Raw genomic sequence first — 24388 nt, 5'->3', positions numbered from 1 at the left:
CTTAGAGGTAGTCCTTCAATATTAAAGCCTGCAAAAGAACAAACATAAGACCATGTCCTGTTAGCAAAGTCAGATTTTCGGAATACATGTGCCATTGTTTCCTGATCTGGTTGTTCACAACACCAACATCTAGATGGCCCTTCTAAACCCCATCTCCTCAACCTATCATCCACAGGAATTTTAAATTTCCATATCCTCCAACTCAAGAATGCCATTTTGAAAGGTATTCCCTTAGTCCACATCCATTTATAAATTCTGTTCTGATCCTCCTTGTGTCTTATGTAGTTCCATGCTGATTTAACTGTAAAATTCCCTTTTGTTTCCAGCATCCATATTGATTGATCTTTCTCTACATTCCCTCTTGGTGGTTTTATATGATTTACTATGTGTTCAACCAACTCTAGAGGGAAAATATTTCCCATTACTACAGTATCCCATTCTCCTTGTATAGTAATGTCTTCAACATTCTCATATCTGTAATTCCATTCAACTTCACCCCCTGTTATGGTGTAGATATCTCCCAGCCCAGTCTAATTATCATGCCATAGGGAAACTGATCCCTTTTTTGGAATCCATAGAATCTGGTGTTCAATTAAGTCTCTAGCTTGTAGCATCTTTTTCCATACTTGTGATCCCCCACTCCCAATTTTCCACATGATCAAATTAGGACTATTATTTCTACAATATTTGTTATGCATGTATTCACTCCATAAAGTCTTTTTAGTTCTAAAGTTCCACCATAGTTTACAAAATAGGGCCATAGATACATCATGCATTAATCTGAAGCCTAATCCTCCTTCCTTCTCTGGCAGACATAAGTTAATTCATTTACTCCAGTGTTTTACTCTTCCCCCTATACAGCTACTCCAGAAAAATTGGGCCATCATACTTTGTACTTGATTTAACACATTCCTTGGAGGGTTCATTACAGATAAACAATGTATAGGGGTGCTTTGTAGCACATGTTTGATCAAAATTGACCTACCTCCATACGAAAGTAACTTTCCTTTCCATCCTTGTAGTTTTGCAGCAATCCTCTGAATTACTTGATGATAATAAGCTTTCTGCTTTCTTTTATAGAAAATAGGACAACCCAAATAAGTAAAAAGGAATTCCTTTCTAAGAATACCTGTAGCCACTTCTGCAACTATTGCTTCTCCCCCCCAACACACTATGGTGCATATAGATAGCACTTTTGTCCTTGTTTACCTTTTGTCCCGATATATCTTCATACTTTCCAAGAGTTTCTGTAATCATTTGCATTGTACCAACTTCAGCCTTACATAATATAATCATGTCATCTGCAAAAGCCAAGTGATTTAGTTTCAAGCTTCCCCTTGGCATGCCAAATCTTTTAAATTCCTTCCTTCTCATGAGAGCATTTAATGATCTGGACATAACTTCAGCAGCTATAATGAATAAAGTAGGAGATAGTGGATCTCCCTGCTTTACACCTCTTGTAGATTTAAAGAAACCTTTAGGTTGTCCATTCAACAGGATTGAGTACCAATTGTAGCTAATCAGTCTATACACTATGTCAATGATAACTTCTCCAAACCCTAGTTTCCTTAGTACCTTGGTTAGGAATAGCCATTCCAATCTATCATATGCTTTCATCATATCTAGTTTTATTACAATAGTAGAAGGCTTTCCTCTTTTCCTTATTTCAGAGATTATTTCCTGCACGAAAAGAATATTTTCAGCTATACTTCTCCCTTGTACAAAGCCAGCCTGCTCCGGTGAGATGATTTGTGGAAGGACCTTCTTAATTCTTTCATGTATGACTCTTGAGAAAATCTTATTGACAAAGTTACTCAAAGATATTGGTCGAAAATCTGAAAATGTATTAACAGGCACTTTCTTAGGAATTAGGACTAAATTAGTATGAGTGACATATCTGGGTAGCTCTGCTCCACCCACAAAGGCCTTGACCATATTATATATATCCTCTCCAACTATTTCCCATGTGCTTTGGAAAAAAGCCCCTGTCATTCCATCTGGACCCCCTGCACTATTTCCATTTAATCCCATTACTGCCTTTTTCACTTCTTCAATAGTTGGTATTGCTTCTAGTTCCTCATTCATGTCTCCAGTGATTACCTTCGGAAGTTCGTTAAGCAGCTCAAAATCACCACTTATTGCTTGCATGGTAAACTGTTTCTCATAGTATTTCACTGCTGCGTTAGCAATATCTTCTTGCTGCTCCAACCAGTCCTCATCCTCATCCTGAATTCTATTAATTCTGAGTCTACTTCTTCTTCCTCTCACAATTGTATGAAAAAACTTTGTATTTCTTTCTCCTTCTTTAAACCATTCCATGCCCGCTTTTTGTTTCCAAAATTCTTCTTCCCTTTGGAGATATTTTTTTAATTTTGCTTGAGTTTGGTGAAGAGTTTCCCTATTGCTTCCACTGGGGTTAGCTTCAAACTGAGCCTCTTGCACTTTAATGATCTCCTCCATAGTAGCTATTTCCTGAAAAATATTTCCAAATGTATCCTTGCTCCATTGAGATAAAACTTTCTTAGTCTTCTTGAGTTTGTGGTGAAATAAGGCAAACGGATCCCCTTCAAACTCTGCTTTCCAGTGCTCCTTAATTATCTCCATGAATGATTCTTCTTTTAGCCAAAAGTTGAGAAATCTAAAAGTCTTAATCACCTCATCTCTGTTGAATTTGAGATTTATTTCCACCGGAGTGTGATCTGAGCCACTTCTGATCAGATGCTCCACTTCAATTACAGGAAATACCTCCTGTAGTTTATCATTTGTAAGAACTTTGTCTAGCCTTTTGAATATACACTCCTCCTCAGTTCTCCCATTCCACCATGTGTACTTACTTCCCTTAAAGTTGCAATCTTCCAGATTACACACATTTATGCAATTATTGAAGTCTCTAACTTCTGCCTCTGTAACTGGCCTTCCCCCAATTTTTCTTCCTCATTACAAATCACATTAAAGTCCCCACCTATCATCCATGGAATACTTATGATATTTGCCAAGTCAGATATAGAGTCCCATAGTAAAAGTCTTTCACCCTGCGTGCATTTAGCATAAACTAGTGACACCATGACCTCAATATTTCCGTTTTGATTTGTTAACTTAATAGTTAACATTTGCTCCTCGTCTCTACTTATTTCAAGTTCCATCTCTTCATCAATAAATGCCCAAATCTTCCCATTGACATTAGTAAGAGCATGCTTCATTCCAAGTCTTCTTCTATAAACTTCTAATCTTTGTGTTTCCTCAAAAGGTTCCATTAATCCCACCAAATAATATTGATTTCTTTTATGGAGGTTAATCAGTCTAGTAAACGCCTTTTGAGTGTTTACTGATCTTATATTCCATATCAAAGCTTTCATTGATACTTGGGATTTTTGACAATCGTTCTCTTCGACTGTCTGGATGATGCTTGAGCTTGTTTTATATTCGCCTCACTTTGTTTCTTTTGTTTTGTGTACATCTCCTTCAATCGTCCCTTATGTTTTGGTGATAAATCTCCCTCAGCATTAATCCTTTCAATGTTCTGGGATATATCATCTTTATCTATATAGGTCCCTTTCTTGCTTTCTTCTGAGGTTGCATTCTCAATAGCTAGCGGACATGGTTCATTGTTCAATTCATACACCATAATAGTGCCCTTATTTATCTCCTCCTTTTCTTTATTTTCCTCTACTGCTTTTGATTCCTCTATATTAACAATTTGCATTGATTCTTGTCGACTATTCCCTTCTTCACAGTTGTCCTTCTTTTGATGTGTTACAGTCCCTTCTTTATTGTTTCCTTCTTGTTCTTTATCATTTACTGCCTCTTTGACCTCCTTCTTGTTGAAAGTTTTATTCACCCATTCTTTAGTGGAACCATTTTTATTTTCTTCTATTCTGTCTTCCTCTTTGCCCTGATCTTCATGTTCTTCTTTGTCCCTTAGAGCATCAAAGGAATTCTTATCTTGATAGTCGATTTCCCCTTCAATATGCCCATATTTATCTTTCTTGTATTTATTCCTCATTCTCACCATCCATTCTTGCTTATTATGTTTATTCCCCACTACTTTGCCACTTGTTAAAATCTTCCTGGAATCTGCTTCTGTGCCTATGACATTTTGAGTTTCACCTTTTCTTTCTAAATTCCTATTCTCTTCAATCATTGTATCATATAGTTGTGGATGTAGAGTCCAACAAGTTTTGTCATCATGTCCCTGTAAACAACATTCCTTACAGTATTTTGGCATATTGTCATACTGTATTTTAATCCACTTATACTTTACTTCACCCGTATTATCATCCTCTTCATTGATTTTCACTCTTTGGGGCAGTTTAGCAGTTAAATCCACTTCTATTTTCACCTTTGCACAACTAGGCCTTGTTTGGTTCTTCGTTTCCATGTCCACTGTAAGAGGTTTTCCAATTGCTCTTGCTATTGAAAAAATTGCTTCTCTTGCAAAAAAATTTGGCGGTAGATCTGGGAATGATATCCAAGCAAGACCAATTGTAGTTTCTACCTCAGATTCAAACCACGGATCCCACTTCAGAGTTCTCATCTGCCAATAATTATCCTTGGCTTTCACATAAAAGGCTGGTGTTGATAATAAATTAACATAATCTTCCATCGTCGTTAGTCTGATAAGAATATGTCTTGTATCTAATACTCCTATTGTGCATTCACTTTTGATTCCGCACTGCCCTGGAATTGTTTTTCTCAATTCCTGAACATCTGGTTTTCCATAAGAAAATTTACCAATGATAGCATATTGAAGATTTTCCTTTACTATGAGCGATTTGATCTCTGATGACTTCCACGTAATACTTGGTTCTCCATGTAGAATAACTACAGGTTTAGGAGGAACATTGGGGACTGCAGGGTTAATGACTTTTGGTTTAAGGATAGTAGCATATTGGGTGAGATTTGGGTCAGTAGATGGTGGAGGTGTAGCAGGGTTGAATATCATACAGTGATTTGTGATGTGAGGGGGGTTAATGCCAGTTCCAGTACATGCAAAATTAACTCCAGTCTTGAGCTCTTCAATACTTAAACTTTGACCCAAATATGGAGGCACAAATTCTTTGACACCAACATGCTTAGCTGCATTAAAAACACCAATTACAAGAACAATATAGGAAGTATCAAGCATGTAAAATTTTATTTTATTTTTTTGATAAAGGGCGACGAAGAGATTTAAATCATGATCTCTGTCTGTTTTGATATTCAGTTGAATTATGTGCAAAAATAGGGTTATGATGACATTAGACATACATAGATTCATATGAATGCAATACTTTTGAGGTAGATGTATGGTCATATATTTGTGGGAGAATCTACTAATATTGCAATATATAACTCATAATTTAAGAATTACAATAAATTCAATATAACATTAGTTATATATATGCTCAAATTAGTTATGCTAAGATTAGTTATTCAACTATTCCTTTTTATTGATTGTTTAGTTTGTTGTATTGTTTGTTTATAAAAATACCTCCACTTTATTTAGTAGGAAAGGGGTTTGAGAGACCTCAGAGATATTTTTGTCATTTTTGTCATTTTCATTGTTTTTTCTCATAGATAACTAATTCTGTTTCTATTATTCCACCCTTTAGCTAGAATAACTTATCTTGAACTAATTAATAATCTTAAGATAAATTATCCCATGATAGTAACCAAACAAGAAATAAAGCAGCGCGAAATTTTTATCCCACAACTATCTATACTTGTCCAATGTCCATCATACTAAATGATCTCCTAGAGCATAAATTCTAAATCCGCCTTAGACTACGTGATCATTTCATCTAGAAAATTTAAACTAGCTATTAGATAGAACATACTTTTTCTTAATTATATGATCTTCAACAATACATTTCAAATGCTTTCTTGTATTTGCATATGCATATATAATTCGAATTGAAAGTAATTGATTCAGTCAAACTTACATATAAAATCCGCCCTAGACCCCCCTTTTCAACATTTTTATGTTATAATTTGGTCATTTCAAACTAATTAATCAAAGTAACTAAAAGTATTTGTAGAGTAATTACCAATGAAATCATACCAAAATCAGATTAAAAAAATTGATTTCTTAATTACCAGTTGCGTATATCACTTATAGAATAATGTTATTTTTATAAAAGTTATCTCAATCAAAAAAAAAGGGGTTTTGAAGTTGAAATTGATAAGCCACCTAAAGTTAACAATGTCTCATAGCTATATTGTCAATTGAAAAAATTATTAGAAAATATTAATTATAAAAGTTAACTACTAATATAATCCTAATAAATTTGCAACTCACGATAATAGTAGAAAAATATACTTCAAATAAAAATATAAATAAAATTCTAAGAAATAAGTTTATGCCTCATTATAAGCATTATAAGCAAGACATTTACAAAAGCTTAGTTACGAATTCACGTAAAGTCAACAATTTAAGAATTCATGCGGATAGTAACTTTTTAAGAAAGAAAGTGCATGCAGGCAAGAATTTTTTAGGAATTTGGTGAAGTGCAAATTAGTGTCACTAAAGGGCAATTGTGCATTGGTACATATATAGAACTATGCTAGCAAAGTAGAAAGCTTATACTTTAGTTTCGAATTTTCAGTAGTTTAAATAGGGTTCTTTAGTTAACTTTACGTGAATCTTAGTTTGACACACATCTATATAGACCGGTTCGATGGCTTTTTTACGAATTAAGGGTTTTTTGATCCTTCTGATTCTATTCTTGAACCAATGTGGAGGTAGGATATGTTCATTATATCCTTCATTACTCGTTTCGAGAGTAACCAATTCATAGAACGGTTGGAGTATCACGGAGGGACTATAACAAATCCAGGTATTTAAAATTACGAAGGCAAAATCAACCACACAAACTTAAATGAGTTGCATAGATCATGATTTTATAGGCTGATTTTGCCACCTACTACTAGAAATTTGACCTACTGCAACACTTATCTAGCATCAATTATATAACCGTTGCCATAGACAATTTATTGCTACAGTTATGACCGTTGCAATAGACTTTCAGCCCTATTAGAACACCTTAACAAGTTAACCGTTGCAGTAGTTTAAAAACCGTCTCCACAGATGTATCTATTGCTACAGGTAAAGTAACCGTTGTAATAAGTACCTTTGAGGCAATGTTTCTCGTGGAAAAAATTAGATATTACAACAATGTTTATACTCCCTCGTCTTTCTAAAAGACTAGAGCTGACACGGTGCTCTGGCAAACTCTTACCTCAGGCAAGTTCATCTCCAGAAAACTCTCTGGTTTCCCTCGAACAAGGCACAAACTGCACCTGTCGTTCCTAGTTGGCTGATTTGATTTCATTTTTTATCTATATTGAGAACCCAAAAGGTATTTTTGCAATCCTATAGTTTTTACAGTATTTGGTCCACCTGAGTTTTGGGGAAATGCTTCAACTGTAGTTATATAAAGTTATGAGATTTACTTTAACTCATTTGGTGTAGTCCTTATTGCATATGGTCGAGCCATGTGAGATTTATGGGTATGGGTCTCACTGATGTTGATTCGATTCATATTTTGTTGCCGCTATTAATCTAATCGAGCCATGTACAGATTCAATTTCATATTTTGTTGTCATTATTTTTTTTCTCCATTTCATTGGTTGATTGTTTTGTAGATTCAATATGGTCTGACAGTTAGTGTTAGGGTTTTGAATTTTTCTTTTTAAGATTTAGGTTTAATTTCATCTTTCTGTTAATTTAGTTTTGAATTCCTGTTCTAGACCCCACTTGTGGGATTTTCCTGGTCATGTTGTTGTTGTTGTTCTTATAAGACAATCCAATTCTAGTTATTTTAGGTTTTTAGAGTTCAATTTATTGGATTGTGGAAAATCCTTTACTTTGTGTAGGAAAAAAGATCTACTTATGTTATAGATTAAATTGACAATATGTAGATCAAATCCAATTCCTCGAAGGTTGTTTTTTTCAGATAGAAAATGTTACTACCAATTAACATCAATTTTCTAATAATGCTTGCGACAATACGTACTAGTACTAAATTTTTTAAGAAAGGTAATTAAATGAGAAAGAGGTACTGCTATTGATGTGGCTTTGGTTGATGATATTAATGGAGAAATTGTTGACTATGCACCAGAAGCCTCTACGATAGTAGAGATTGTTGTTATGAAAAAATATTTGGTGATTCTGTAGGAGATAATTGAACTTCTGAAGAGTTCTATAGCAATATTGTGCGCGATAGGAAAGATGTATGTGAGTGTCTTCTTGCAGAAATAATACACCTTAAACTGAGTAGAGGCATAGGTTTTACGGATAAAATCTGTTTCACCCATTATTTGAGCTATATAAGGATGAATGTGTTCCATCAAGGTGCAAGGATTACTGAATGTTTCGATGATAATCGAGTAAAACAAGCAAAGACAGAACTTTTCACTGCAATGTAAGTTCATCTACTATATTTGCAAGAACCCTTCCTGTAATTCTCGTACTTGAATAGTGATCAAGTGCGATAAGGAAGATTATTGATGATATAATTAAGTAAATAAAAGTGTACTCTCACAAATATCTAAAGCTTTTAGATGAGATATGACCACACAATTCAACAAAGATAAATTCAAGATAGTAAACAGATGTTATATACATATGACTGACAACTCTGATTTTATTTGTAGATCCCTTATTTCTATACGATGGGGTACAACTGTTGAAAAACATAAACAGAGATGGTAAGAACCACCTCCGAGATGAAAAGTTCAGACAATATAAAACTTTCTAATTCTTCTTACCAGAGACTCCAAAAGATTCGAATGTGTAATTGATTTTGTTTTTACTTTCTCTTCTTCTGCATCTATGAAATACTTCTACCTTGAATTTAAACATAGTTAGCTTATGAACTCCTACTACACTAGAATTTTTCTTATATCAAGGGATTTAACAAACCAATAAGATTATTTTACCCTATTTGCACAGTATAAGTTTTCGAATCAATTGAACCCCTTCCCTTGCACTATCTCAGTCCCTACCTGAGTTATATGCATATCAAAACTATAACATGATATAAACTAGGAGTTCAATTAAGTTGTACTCAGGTTTACTATGTGTACTATCAAATTTAACCTTATATATCATGAACTCTTTAAAGCCACTTTTTCATCGTTTGGTACTATTTTTCAACTCCTTCCATTTCCTACCTAAAGTAATAATTTACTTTCTATTGTTAATATACATGTACTTAATCTAACGCCATAAATTTGGAGCGAGACAAGTCATGATGAAAGCTACATACATAACTACAGGATGTGTTGTTATACTGATTCTCAATAAAATGCAGCAGTGCTATTTGACATTTTCGAGAAAGTGCTTGGAATAATTATGGAATGAAAATATATACCTACGCTTGGATTGTCCGTAAGAGATAAGGTATTAAGTTTTCTCTACTCATATATATTTTCTTCTAATTGGGTTAAATAATTGCATGCTACTATATATCTTATATATTTCTGTTGTTGTTATTGATGATGGAAAATATTGTCTGCACCATTATTCAAGCACAACTTTGGATCTGGGTGGGTTTCTTTACTAGTCTTTTCTTACCTAGTTATAATGTTGAATGTGTGGTGATAAGTATTAGAAAAAACACATGTAATAAAGAAGGAATAATGCTAGTAGAATCAAAATTAGGAACACTAGAACCATTTGATTATCCAATATGTGTAATTAAGAAGGAATAATGCTAATATGATACTATGTCAATAGTTGTCGAAAGTTTATTTGATATTTGATATATCATATCATAAATTTAAGTTTTTTTGTTTGAAACTTGTGAAAGATAACATTTTATGAGATTTAAAATGGTAGAGATATCTTATGGCGTGAATAGCTTTGAGGAACCACAATTGATGAAGATATTCTTCCTTTCTATCAATTCTACTTGTCCTTTTGTTTTGGTTCCAAACACGACTCATTACAATAGATATTCACAGAGTTTCTTGGCCTTGAGGTACGAGGCATTGCTTATGAGTGAGAAAAAAGTTATCAGAGATCAAACGCTTCTTGTTTTGTATAGTAAGTGGTTAAATTTTATGAAGATTAAGAAAAGGACTTTATATATAAATTAGCAAATAAATATTTTGAGCTTAAAAATCTACCGAAGACATATCCTTTTTGTTTCTATTTTGAATTCACTAGGCTTCCTAAGTTTAATCGTGTTTGGTTATATGCCAGAAATTAGTGTTGCTAGTTGTAGAGGGTTGATTTAACAATCTATCAATAGGCCTTACTTTGTTGAATGTGAATGTCTCTTTTGAAGAATTTCCAACTACTTTACTACTTGTTTGCTTATGCTTTCCTTTCTTACAAATCCAGGAGAAAATCCTTGCTGCTGAAAATGCAAAACTGAGGAAGAAGGTATATTTTTAATTTCTTTTTTTTCACAAAATCTTCGACTCGAATTCATAGTCGATTATATGGCATTATCTTGCATGTTTCTTGGATTCTTTCTAGGGAACAATCACTATTGAAATGTCTTGTTTCAATTTTTTACCATAAATATTACTAGCATTCGTCATTGTTTTCCCCCTTATTACCTGGTGATTAAATATAGGGTCAAGGTACACAGCTGAAGGACATCCTAAATGGTACATTTTCTTGTGTTATATTTTGCAGCATTTTGTGTGTCTAACTTGGGAATTTCCCCTTATTACCTGGTGATTAAATATAGGGTCAAGGTACACAGTTGAAGGACAGCCCAAATGGTACATTTTCTTGTGTTTGATGCAGCTAATTTTTTCCCTTATTGGAGTCAGCCTTTTCTTTTTTTTGCTTCTATATATATAATCAAGTTTATCTTAGAGAAACTAATAAGATTTAGTTATATCAGTTAACGAATATTCACTGAGAGAGTAGCATAAACAATATGTTTCTTGTGCCAACGAAATCTTTGTGTTTGATTAGTATATTTTTAGTTTGTACTGGATGCTAATTATATTTTATTGGGTTTAATAGATAGTTTGAATGTGAAATTAAGGGAAAAGAAGTGGAGAAAAAAATGATATGTTCCCTCTTGCTTTATGAAATAAGTTTTGGTCCCACATAGGTGGTGGAAAGAAAAAATCTCCTACTTAAAAGTAGAAGCACTCCTTCATGATTGCTAAAGGGTCAAGAAGAGAGTCTTCCCTCGTGCTGTTGTCGTCATCGCTCACTCGGCTCGGCTTTGGCTATGGCTTCTGATTTGGATTTGGTCAGTTGATTTGATTGATAATCTTTTTGGACCAAATTTCTTTTAAATTTTAATTAATTAATATTATTTCTTTCCCAGATTAATTTAAAAAATATTTCCCTCCGTTTTTTCCAATGGATTTGTTAAAGGTTGCAACCTTGTTCGAAAAGTTAATGTTCCATACGAAATTTCTGAAATAACATCTTCTTCTTCTTCTTTTTTCTGCACTTCCTAAAATTGTGTGATATATACAGCCTTCGAGTGGTTCGCAGTCACCAAAATTTGCAGTACCTCTACTTTGGTGAGTAAATCATTCTATTCTGGGGGGAAAGATTCCAAAATCTTGGGTACTTTGAGGGGAATAATTTTCTTAAGGATACATTGTGTATTCAGTGGGCTCGATTTTATTTTTACAATAATTTTTCATATATTGTTATTATTTTCAAATTCATTTCAGATTCTGTCTTTTATTACTTTCAGAAGTTATTGTTATTGTTTAATATTTTCCAATACAGTTTACTAACAATCTTAAGGAAATTACTGTTATTTTTATTTTTCTGATTAAACTGTATTCTGTTTTTGGAGACTAAAACCTGTGTGGTTTTCTACTCCATATGAAATAAATATTCTGATTTGAAGAGTATTAAAACTTTATTGGAATATTAAAGTTCATACTTGTACAACGATTTGAAGAGTATAAAAACTTCATCATTATTTTTGTAAAAGGTCTAATATTTTGAAATATTAAGACAATTTGTCTATTTTGACAGTGAAAAGAAATGACAAGTGATACTGCTACTACATCTGCGACTGTTGCTGCAACAAGCCGCGCTTTTGTGCCACCGGCAGAAAAACCAGAAAATTTTTCTAGAACCAACTTCAAAGGATGGAAGCAAAGGGTGTTCTTTTGGCTTACCACTCTTGGTATGCAGAAGTTCACCAACGAAAACCCTCCTGTGCCCACTATTGATATGTCTGCCAATGAAAATTTTATGATTACTGAGGCATGGACACAGGCGAATTTTCTATGCAAGGATTACATTATAAGTGCTTTGGATGATGATTTGTACAATGTCTACAGTTCTGTGAAAACTTCTAAAGAATTATAGGATGCACTTGAGAAGAAGTACAAGACTGAAGACGCATGTTTGAAAAAATTTGTGGTTGCTAAGTTTCTAGACTATAAAATGATAGATAGCAAAACTGTTGGAACCCAAGTTCAAGAACTATAACTTATTTTTCATGACCTTATTGTTGAAGGTATGGTAGTTAATGAAGCATTTCAAGTGGCTGCGATGATATAAAAATTGTCTCCTTCGTGGAGAGATTTCAAAAATTATCTAAAGCACAAGCGCAAGGAAATGAAGTTGAAAGATCTTGTGATTCGTCTCAAGATTGAGGAAGATAACAAAACAGCAGAAAAGAAGTCGCGTGAAAATTCAACGATTATAGGAGCGAACATCCTTGAAGATGCTTCTCCAAAGAATAAGAAAAGGAAGCAACCTTTGGAAAGAATCAGGAGCAGAACAAGAAAAAGTTCAAGGGCAATTTTTATAATTGTGGGAAAGTTGGCCATAAAGCTCCAGATTGTCGTCTTCCGAAAAAGGACAAGAGAAAAGGACAAGCCAATATGATGGAAAATAAAAAAGGTATCGATGATCTGTGTGCAATGCTATCAGAATGCAACCTAGTAGGTAATCCCACAGAATGATGGTTTAATTCGGGAGCTACTTTGCATGTGTGTGCAGTCCGAGAAGCCTTCTCTACTTATTCCCCTGCAGCACCTGATGCGACGATCTATATGGGAAATTCTGCAACTGCTAAGATTGAAGGATATGGGAGAGTATTTCTAAAAATGACATCCGACAAGGTGGTGACGCTGAACAAAGTTTATCATGTTCCAGAAATGCAAAATAATTTGGTGTCTGCCGGTCTTCTTATCAAGAATGGATTCAAGTGTGTTCTAGTTTCAGACAAAGTAGTTGTCAGTAAGAATGAAATGTATCTAGGAAAAGACTACCTCACTAAGGGTCTTTTCAAACTAAATGTAATAGTTATTGATGATAATAAAGTTCAAGCTTCTTCTTACTTATTTGAGTCAAATAATTTATGGCATTCACGTTTAGGACATGTCAATCATAAAATCTTGCGAAAACTGATTAACTTAAATATATTGCCTGACTTTGATTGCAATAAATCAAAATGTCAAGTATGTATTGAATCTAAGTATGCTAAGCATCCTTATAAATCTATTGAAAGGAATTCTAGTCCCTTAGAATTAATTCACACAGACATTTGTGATATGAAGTCTACACCAACTCGTGGTGGAAAGAAGTATTTTATAATTTTTATTGAAGATTGCACTCGATATTGTTATGTGTATTTTCTTAATAGTAAGGATAAAATAATTGATACATTTAAGCAATACAAGAACGAAGTGGAAAATCAATTGAATAAAAAGATAAAAATGATTAGAAGTGATAGGGGTGGAGAATACGAATCTCCTTTTGAAGAGATATGTTTAGAATATGGAATTATTCATCAAACTACTGCTCCATACACACCACAATCAAATGAAATTGCGGAAAGGAAAAATCGAACATTAAAAGAAATGATGAATGCTTTATTAATAAGTTTCGGTTTACCGCAGAACTTGTGGGGGGAAGCTATCCTAACAGCTAATCGAATACTCAACAGAGTACCCCATAGCAAAACACAAACTATTCCATATGAACTATGGAAAGAAAGAAAATCCAACTTGAAATATTTCAAAGTGTGGGGGTGTTTAGCAAAGGTCCAAGTTTCTTTACCCAAAAGGGTAAAAATCGGACCAAAGACCGTGGATTGTACTTTTATTGGCTATTCTACAAACAGCAAAGCTTGTCGATTTTTGGTTCACAAATCGGACAATCCTGAAATTCATGTTAATACGATAATTGAATCAGATAATGCTGAATTCTTTGAAAATATTTATCCGTATAAAACTAAATGTGAGTCCTCAAGTGAAAGATCTAAACGACCGCGAGAAGAACCAAAGAAAAGTAAGTCAATCGAAGAGGATCCAAGGTGTAGCAAACGTCAAATGATATCTACTTCCTTTGGACCAGATTTTGTGACATTCTTGCTTGAAAATGAGCCTCCAACATTTAAAGCTGCAATGTCTTTTTCCGATTCAGCATTTTGGAAAGAGGCAATCAATAGTGAGATTCAATAAATTTTGAATAACCATACATGGAAATTGGTTAATCTTCCTCCTGGAAATAAACCTTTAGGATCAAAATGGATTTTTAAAAGGAAAATAAAAGCTGATGGCACTATTGATAAATATAAGGCAAGACTTGTGGTCAAAGGTTATAGACAAAAAGAAGGTCTTGATTACTTTGACACATACTCGTCGGTAACAAGAATAACATCTATTCGGGTGTTAGTGGCACTTGCAGCTGTATATGGTCTTGAAATCCATCAAATGGATGTTAAGACGACTTTCTTAAATGGAGAATTAGAGGAAGAAATTTACATGGAACAACTTGAGGGTTTCGTAGTTCTAGGTAAAGAAAGGAAAGTGTGCAAACTTTTTAAGTCACTTTATGGACTTAAACAAGCACCTAAACAATGGCATGCGAAATTTGACCAAACAATGTTGGCAAATGGATTTAAGATTAATGAGTGTGACAAATGTGTTTATATTAAAAACACTCCAAATCATGAAGTCATTGTTTGTTTATATGTTGATGACATGTTGATAATGAGTAAAGACATTGTCGATGTAAATGCTACGAAGCGTATGCTTGCTAGCAAATTTGACATGAAAGACTTAGGGGTTGCTGACTAGATCTTAGGAATTAGGATCCATAAAACTCCACAAGGTCTAGCATTATCACAGTCACATTATATTGAAAACATACTTGATAAGTTCAAGTATTTAAATTTTAATGTTGCAAAAACTCCAATTGATGTAAGTTTTGCACTTCAAAAGAATGAAGGTAAAAGTGACTCACAATTGGACTATGTACGACTTTTGGGAAGTTTGATGTATATTATGAATTGTACATGACCAGATATAGCATGTGCTATTAGCAAGTTGAGTCGATTCACGAATAATCCCAATCAAACTCATTGGATGGCAATGAAACGGGTCTTGGGGTATTTGAAACACACCCAAAACTATGCTTTGCATTATAATAAATATCCCGCAGTAATTGAGGGATATAGTGATGCAAACTGGATCACCGGATCATTTGAAGTTAAATCCACAAGTGAATATGTTTTCATCGTTGGTGGAGGAGCAGTGTCTTGGAAATCATCAAAATAGACATGCATCGCCCGCTCTACAATGGAGTCTGAATTTATAGCTTTAGACAAGGCTGGTGAAGAAGCAGATTGGCTCCGAAATTTTTTGGAAGATATTCCATTTTGGCCCAAACCTTTGGCACCCATATGTATACATTGTGATAGCCAAGTGTCAATAGGGAGGGCAGGAAACATTATGTATAATGGAAAATCGCGTCACATTCGACGGCGACACAATACTATTAGACAACTACTCTCTAGTGGTGTTATCACTATTGACTACGTAAAGTCAAGAGATAACGTATCGGATCCACTAACAAAAGGTTTATCTAGAGAGGCTGTTGAAAGATCATCAAGGAGAATGGGGTTAAGGCCTAGGACAAGTTATCATGGCAGTAACTCTACATAGTAGACTAGAGATCCCAAGAACTAGGTTCAAAGAGATCAAACAAAGTTATGATTGGCGATTCACCATTGTCAAATAATTCAACCCATTCTCGTGATGATGACAATGTTCAGAAACAAAGGATAAAACCTTAAGGCTTTTTAATGAGTTAATAAAGCATTAAAAGTTTTTTAATGATTATCTAAGCCTGATAAAAAATGACTAGATAGTGTGTCTATAGGATTACACGTTTAGAAATCACCTATGTGAATGTGAAGTATAAGCCGCTTCAAGAGGAATGACGGTAAAGGCCCATTCTCTATGCATTCACGAAACCAGGCGGTGTTCATGGCTGAAACGAACACAACTGTGAGAACCATAGATGGTTGATGTTTAATTGTGTGACTTATGTTGTCTAGTTATACAATAAAGTTTGACGGTTCAAAGATATCGCATCTATCGATTGATCGAGTATATCCTATATAAGTTCACTATGGAAAGTTCAAAGAAAAACCTACTTATCCAGATGCAATTAATCTTCGCTTGTATATCACACACTTATCCGTGCATTCCTTTATCTTGTAGAAATTCCCCATTCATGTGGGGGATTGTTGGGTTTAATAGATAATTTGAATGGGAAATTGAGGGAAAAAAAGTGGAGGGAAAAATGATATGTTCTCTCTTGCTTTAAGAAATAAGCTTTGGTTCCACATAGGTGGTGGAAAGGAAAAGTCTTCTACTTAAAAGTAGAAGCACTCCTTCATGATTGCTAAAGGGTCAAGAAGAGGGTCTTCCCTCGCGTCGTCGTCGTCGTCGCTCGCTCGGCTCGGCTTCAGCTACGGCTTCGGATTTGAATTTGGATTTGGATTTAGTCAATTGATATGATTGATTGATAATTTTTTTCGACCAAATTTCCTTTAAATTTTAATTAATTAATATTATTTATTTAATTAATTAATTAAGTGAAAAAATTCTGACCCGTGACCCGCGATCCGTTTCTTTTCCGTATTAATTTAAAAAATATTTTGCAAACTTTTTCTCCACAGTCAAACCTTTTTCCCAATAGGTGCCTTTTCTTAAAAGGTGCAAATAGTCTATATATATCTGTTAATCCTCAGAATGTTCATACAAAATTTCTGAAATAACATCTTCTATTTCTTCTTCTTTTTGCACTTCCTAAAATCGTGTGATATACAGCCTTCGAGTGGTTCGCAGTCACCAAAATTTGCAGTACCTCTATTTTGGTGAGTAAATCGTTCTATCCTGGGAGGAAAGATTCCAAAACCTCGGGTACTTTGAGGGGAATAACTTCCTTAAGGACACACTGTGTATTCACTGGGCTCAATTTTGTTCTTACAATAATTTTTCAAATACTGTTATTATTTTCAGATTCATTCCAAATTCTGTCTTTTATTACTTTCAGAAGTTATTGTTACTGTTTAATATTTTCCAATACAGTTTACTAACATATTTTGCAGCAGTTTGTGTGTCTAACTTTGATGAATAATGAAAATTGCTAGGTTATTACTTTGTTTCATTTATATCTTACAAGTTTATTTCTTTTGAAGAGAAGGGGTTGGATCCGATGAGCTTGGTGAAGCATTTAAATGCTTCTGTTGTACCCTTTACTTCTTCTAATATCCATATGAGCATAGGACAGTATTCATATGAGGAAATAATAGGTGTGCCTAACAAATTCAATTTGACACATGGAACAATGAACAACCTAGCTGAAGTACATCGGTTTGTTTCTTTTTTTTTGTTTTTTCTTCTCATATTCGGTGTATGATCTTTGGTAACAAAAATTAATGAGGTATGACTTTATAAAAAGTTTATATGTGTATCTGTCAACACAGATACTGCATACAGGTTGGTTACAAGCTGATACTCAGATTGACTGATTACTAGCTTCACAATTTCATATTTGATTGCCAACATTTTTCATAATCTGTTACTAGTGTATATATTGTCTACTTCAAGTTTTGGATAAGTCATAATATATTCTTTGTAATCATTTATGCGGAGATTGGTTGATCCAAATCCAAACAGATTAAGAATCCAGTATTGATTGATTGTTGATAGACCTTCAAATGTTTGAAGAATTTTTTCTCTTTTGATAGACATTGCAAATTTATGGATGTTGACCCTTGAATTGTGTTATAATTTATTTATACATATATATATATATAGTTAGTTAGTTAGTTAGTTAGTTAGTTAGTTAGTTGGATATTTTGGATTATAATTCTTTTTGATTAGTATTATCTTTTCTTAATTCATCTATGTTTCAGTGTATTCATGATAATATAGGTAAAAATAATTATTTATGGGTACATTGATACTCTATAAAGCCGTTGTAATAGCTTTCATAAAGCGTTGCAATAGTCTCATCAAACTGTTGCACTAGCTCAATAAAACCGTTGCAAAAGCTCCTAATAACTGTGGCAATATGTAATATGAACCGTCGCTATACCATCAAAAAATTGTTGCAATAACCAGAATATATCGTGACATAAATGATATAACGATTTTGAATCATTGTATTAGTCGGAATAACCCTTGCAATATAGTGGCCTACGACCACAGTTGGTTAACTATTGCAATAGACTATCTATAGCAACGATTTGACAAGCGTTGCACAAAATTGTCGCAATAGATCTATTGCTATGCAAGTAGATGTAGCAGTCCCCTAAACTGTTGCAATAGGTCTATTGCAACAAATTTGGTATCTAGTGCAACGGTTTAGGTGTTGTTGCCATAGGTCTATTTTCTAGTAGTGACCCCAATAATGAGTAACTCTGGTTCATGTTCTTTTTGGCAAAAAAATCCTTTATTTTTTGAAGTAGGTTCAAAATGGTCTTTTAGATATACTCCTAATATAATTTGATCCTTTTAAGTGTATTAAAAGTGAACATTTTTGATATTCTTTAAAATATATACTATTTTAATAATTTATCAAACTCTAATAGCATAATACATAAATATGTCATTTAACTTGACTTTAGCTGACATTTATATTCTCTAGATTTGGATGTGCACAAGTAGGCAATTAAACTTGTGTAAAATTGAACAAGTAGACACACATGTACGTAGCATAATACACGTAGGACGTCAGTAAGACACAAAATTGTCATGTAGGACAAATGTGTCTATTTTGTTTAAGTTTTGGATAGTTAATGTGCCTACTTGTGCACTAGTAAAGTTAAAGGTCATAGCTGTCAGCTGAAGCCAAGTTAAGAGTCATATTTATATATTATGCCATATAAATAGGATCAGAATCAAAAGAAAATTCATATATATAAGTAGTTGAATCCCCTTTACATAATACATTTTTCTAAACATAAATCTTTTCATTTAAATTTCTGACTCCACCACCGAATACATCCACCCTAATCATCAAAACCTAGAACAATTTTGTATAGTTTTTTCATTCACCAAATGTTTATAATTGCTTGATAGCAACATCAATAGAAGGACGTACTGCTTGAAACAGACTGTAATAAGTAGCTTGACTTGGGTGGACAGCATCCCAAAACATATGATTTGAAGGATTATTGCATACAATTGATTTTGGATTGCAAAGAATTGAAGTTTCAATAAATCCACTTCCACAACACCCCACGGTAACTTCTGTAAATCCTACAAAATTAAATATGTCCTTAATTAATTAGGAAAAGTTGAATGGGAAAAAAATGAAATATACTTCAAGTGAAAGTAAAAAAGGAAGAGTTTAACGTTTATGCATTAAAAACGTAAAAGAACTTTTACATACTGTCAGGTCAAACTATAGACAATTGCTTATAATAAGTAGAATTAGTAATTTGAAATTTAAAGTCAGACAACTTGCTACAGCAAGTTAAATTACATGATAGAATTTCTTTGTAATTTAAGGGTGTGCTTGGAATGAAGAAAATGTTTACCTAAAATAAAACGATTTTCTTACTTATTTGTTAAAATATTGGATAAGTAAATAAAAAATAATTATTTCAAAAGCATTTATGTATGGTAGGAATGTGTTGGAGGTGGGGGTGATGTTGAGTAGGTAGGGTTGGTTGAGTTGGAGGGTGAGGGTGAGGGATGTTGGGTGGGTGGAGAGGGCGAGGGCGAGGGCGTACGTGGGAGCGTGGCAACTGGGCGAGATAATTAATATGAAATGCTGCTTACATTACTTATTTTGTCTATTTTTGTCACGAAAGTTATTTTTCTAATTTAAAAGAGATATTTTTCAAAAAACAATTGACCAACAAAAATTGAAAAATTGAACTTATACCAAATACACCGTAAGATGTATCTGACCAAAATCCAAAAATGGAAAACTAATTAATTTGGGTTACTCACCATATTTAATTGGGTGTTGTATCATGTCATTTATTGGATTGTAGATATCGACGTAGAATAATTTTGTGCCATGAATTTCCATAGTCTTTAGTAAACGTTGAAGAAGTGAGTTGTACTCTCTTGCAACGATAGAGAACGATTCAATACATCGGCGGGGTTGAAGTGCATCGCCGGAATCTATCGTGATGACTATCGGCAAACATCCGAACGGCGGAACTCCGGCGACACCGATCACTTGAGCTCCCTCGTTCATCAAACCCTAGAACATTAATTAACATAAAGTTTATTTATACAAAAGATTAATATCAAACACATTAACTTGAAACATACCATTTAGATTATTATTTTGTTTAATTTTAAAAGCTATATCTAATATAAGTGTAGATGAGAAATTTTAATAGCTTAGTGAGGGTCGATTCTCCATTTTATAATCCCTTCCTATTTTTCTTTCCCTTGCCTCTTAATGTAAAAGATAAAGAAATTCAAGTACCTAAGTGAGACATGTTGTCTTGTTGATAATGAAATGGTTTGGAAATACTGAGGTCTCATGTTTAAATTTTAAAAATGATAAAAAAAAATGTTAATTTTTTCTTGATTTTTTGAGCCTTGATGAATAAAGTCATCAAATATCTGATTGATAATAAATAAAAAATATCTCATAAAATTAATTGAGATGCACGACATGTGAAAATAATGTGTGTGCACTTTAATAAATGAATATAATAAAGCAAAAGAAAAAAGTAGTGCAATATGGTTGTCTCCAATTAATTGTAGTAATTAAGATACAGCACCTAACTCAACCCTCCCCACTTCATAAATCATCATCAATGTTTTGCCTCTTAAATTATTTATATAATATATATGTCATTTCCAAAAGGCCTACTAAAGCACCTCACCTCTATCTATCGTACACATGCCATGAATATTTTTTAAACTTTTTTTTTAAAAGAACCTCAATAAATAAAAAATGTCTAAATATAATACATGCAGTCAGGTCTCTCTATAACAGTCATCGCTTATAATAATAATATTTTATTATAATATTCAAATAAAATTAAAATAATTTTTCATATAATGTTATATCACATATTATTTATCTGAAGTTTCAGACAAACAACGATATTATATAAAAGAGGATTACATATAACGACATTTCGTTATAATAGTTAGGAAATATCCATTTCATAAACGACGTTGTTATAAAGAAAAAAACACATAGTAGTATTCCGTTGAAGCAATCAAAAAGTTCCAAATAAACGACATTGTTATAAAAATATTTGACGGTAGATCATTTACATACATTTGGGACAACCACCTGTTTTTAATTGATCATGTGATAGAGAGTTCCTTGGACAAATTATAACAGTCATTCTCTATAATACTTAATGTTTTATTATAACGGTTAAATTCTTTTTGAAATCAATTCTTCATAGTATATCACTACTAAAAATCACACTTTCCTATTGAATTTTTCACTGAAAAATGTTCAGTTGCAATTCTCAATATTTCAGTGAGAATTTATTTTTCATCATGTATTTTTCAATAAGCTGGTTTAATAGAAATAGTGTGAAAAAATCACGTTATATAACACGAATTTTTTATTGATTCGCTATTAAAAAGGCCTTTATTTCTAATAATATATTATATATTTTCTATAGCAAAAAAAAAATATTGAAACAAATAACATGGTTATAAAAATATTAGCACTATCTTTTCACATTTATAAATAAGAATCACATGGCTTTAATTTATTATGTGATAGATACTTACTTGGATAAATTGTTGGACCATGTGCAACAAGAATTGTTGGTATTGAGAGACATTATAATATTTTTGTCTTCTAAATGGGGTGTTAAAATAGTTCACAGCAAAGTCATTTGTCCCTGCACTTATGATAAATGCTGCTTTGCTTATTAGCAATTTTGTCTTTTCTTTTCCAATTGAATTTTCAAGTCTCTTTTTGTATTCTTTAAAATATTCCAGCTGCTTTTCCATTGTAATTGCATCCTGTCAATTATGATCAAATTCAAACCACAATCTTGTTAATAATTAATTGATAAAAAGATCATAATTATTATAGATCGAACCTATTTAATTTTTTACGATATAATGATTGATTGTTCATGGCTTAATTGTACTCACCGTTTCTCTTTTAAGATTAATATCAACAGTTTATCCAATAATAAATAACATTTGAATTATTATGTTTAATTTTTATTTTTGAAAAATTAAATGACTACATACCCTTTCACAAAAATAAATATTTTAGGCTTTTTTCTTTCTCTTAATCCTAAAGTTGGAACATGTTATGAAACCTTAGTCTTTATCTAATTACATCATTAGTAGAAAAGGAAAAACTTTTCTAGAAAATTTAAGTGGATTTATTTGTTTATTTTATGGTATTTAGTAAGTAAGCAGAATATATTATGACGAACGTGAACATTTATATATAATTCAGATAAATATTAATATAAAAATAAATGGGGTCAAAGGCGGGATGAGGAGCGGGTGGGGTTAGGTCAAGGACTCAGGGGTGAAAGTGGAGGTGGAGTGTGTGTTAGTATAGGAGAAAATTAGCGTACAATGTCATTTATAAAATTTATTTTTCTATTTTTATAGTTAATAAAAAACTCATTTTCTTGATTAAAAAAACTATATACTTTATATTTTTGAAAGCTTAATGCAAGTAGTACAAGTTTGGTTGTTAGAGAGAAATTTACTAGTAAGAAAGAAAATTCAATACAACTATGATTCATGTGCCAGATTATAAGTTTGAACTTTTGTCATTATACTACAACTACACTAGTCTACAAAAGACAATTATTTCGAAACATCTCTCCATCACCGAAATCTTGAATTCATTTAATGAAAATTTTGATTCTATCGCTAACTTTCATATATATAGATATATATATAAATGAGATCGAGGGACGTACCACTAATTGAGCTGTGAGAGGATCAAAGCCAGAGCTACCGGAGGCGAAACTAACTCCGGTCATGATTTCGTCCAAGCTAAGACTTGGGTCCAAATAGGGTGGCACAAAATCTTTGATTCCCACGTACGAAGCTGTTACAAAATATTTAAGTTATATATACTGATAGTGTGTGTATATATATATATATAGCTGAGGGTCTCTCGAAAACAGTCGTCTTACCTTGGTAGGAGTAAGGTCTGCGTACACTTTACCTTCCCCAGACCCCACGTTGTGGAATTCCACTGAGTGGCTGTTGTTGTTGTTGTATACATACATATATATATATATATATATATATATATATATATATATATATAATATTATACCAACTAGATAACATTGTTAAGAAAAAGACTCAAACTTCTATATGTTGGTGATAATATTAAAATTCCTTTACCCTACCTGGAAAATACGATAAAATATCAACTATAATAACAACATCTCATTATAATGATCAAAATTTTCTTTTGAAGTGATTTTCCGTGTTATTTAACATTACATATTCGCTATATAACAATCAAAAATTATTCAGACAAACGACATTGTTAAAAAAAAATTTGACTGTATGTATGTACCTAAGTAATCCGTAACGAGACGTCCATTGGTGAACCTTCCGGTGGGAATGTGGTTCGCGAAATCGCGTCCGTATGGCGGAAAATCACATTTTACGACCGTATTTATGTAGTTGTTGTTGCCGGAATCAACCGTAGAATCTCCGAACACAAAAATAGCTGAAATTGAATTGTTCAATGGCCTTTGAAACTTTTTATAACTATTATTATTATTATTGTTTAATAATAATGTTCGACCTTGAACTATATTTTGGAAAATAAAAATTAGAAGAATAGGCATAAAGAGAATAAACTTACAAGAAAAAGTCATTGTGGAAGAATAATAATGGGAGAAAAAAAATGTTGGAAAACTGTATGAGCTTTGTCGTCTATTATTGTGTTATATGTATATATAATGAAAAAAAAAATGTTGTGTGTACTACTATTAATAATAGCAGTGGACCTCTATACAAATTTAATATAAATTTTAGGGTCCCTTTCCTTTCCGTATTATCAAGGATTTTAAAGTTCTTTTCGTACTTGTCCAATTCCGAAATTTATTCTATGCCTATAACAAAAAACGTGAAAAATAAATGTAATAGCTAAATAGCGATAGTCGATGGACAATATTAGTCAGCCATAAATTCTTTATTACAGAATCTCATCCATCAC

At 32.8% G+C, this 24388-nt stretch overlaps 1 protein-coding gene and 1 long non-coding RNA gene across 4 annotated transcripts; one reads left to right on the top strand and one right to left on the bottom strand.

Annotated features, from left to right (window-relative positions):
* Positions 1-6975: 6975 nt before the first annotated feature.
* Positions 6976-17617, top strand: LOC129877609 (uncharacterized). Of its 3 annotated transcripts, none has more exons than XR_008763568.1 (4): positions 6976-8688; positions 9294-9382; positions 10328-10369; positions 17424-17617. It is a non-coding gene; the product is annotated as an uncharacterized LOC129877609 (long non-coding RNA). The 3 variants fall into 3 exon arrangements; XR_008763569.1 differs by having other exon boundaries at positions 9259-9382; XR_008763570.1 differs by having other exon boundaries at positions 6976-9382.
* Positions 17618-19167: 1550 nt separating this feature from the next.
* LOC129877608 (GDSL esterase/lipase At5g45960-like) lies at positions 19168-24075 on the bottom strand. The gene is made up of 5 exons (XM_055953133.1): positions 23741-24075; positions 23127-23257; positions 21961-22197; positions 20191-20449; positions 19168-19491 (listed from the first exon to the last, which is right to left on the bottom strand). The coding sequence occupies exons 1-5, from the start codon at positions 24045-24047 to the stop codon at positions 19295-19297; spliced, it is 1131 nt and encodes a 376-aa protein (XP_055809108.1). The 5' UTR covers positions 24048-24075; the 3' UTR covers positions 19168-19294.
* Positions 24076-24388: the final 313 nt, after the last annotated feature.

Source organism: Solanum dulcamara, chromosome 12, assembly GCF_947179165.1.
Source record: "Solanum dulcamara chromosome 12, daSolDulc1.2, whole genome shotgun sequence".
NCBI classification, from domain to species: Eukaryota; Viridiplantae; Streptophyta; class Magnoliopsida; order Solanales; family Solanaceae; genus Solanum; species Solanum dulcamara.
The sequence above is the reverse complement of the archived record's forward strand: the minus strand, read 5'-3'. Positions and strand labels throughout refer to the sequence as shown.

Bases quoted from the DNA above. Each gene is read 5' to 3' on its own strand.
- LOC129877608 (XM_055953133.1), bottom strand. From the start codon at position 24,047: ATGACTTTTTCTTGTAAGTTTATTCTCTTTATGCCTATTCTTCTAATT. The intron at 23,258-23,740 runs GTACATACATAC...ATTTTGTAACAG, and splicing joins TCTCGTTACGGATTACTTAG to CTTCGTACGTGGGAATCAAA. The intron at 19,492-20,190 runs GTGAGTAACCCA...TTAATTTTGTAG, and splicing joins ACAACACCCAATTAAATATG to GATTTACAGAAGTTACCGTG.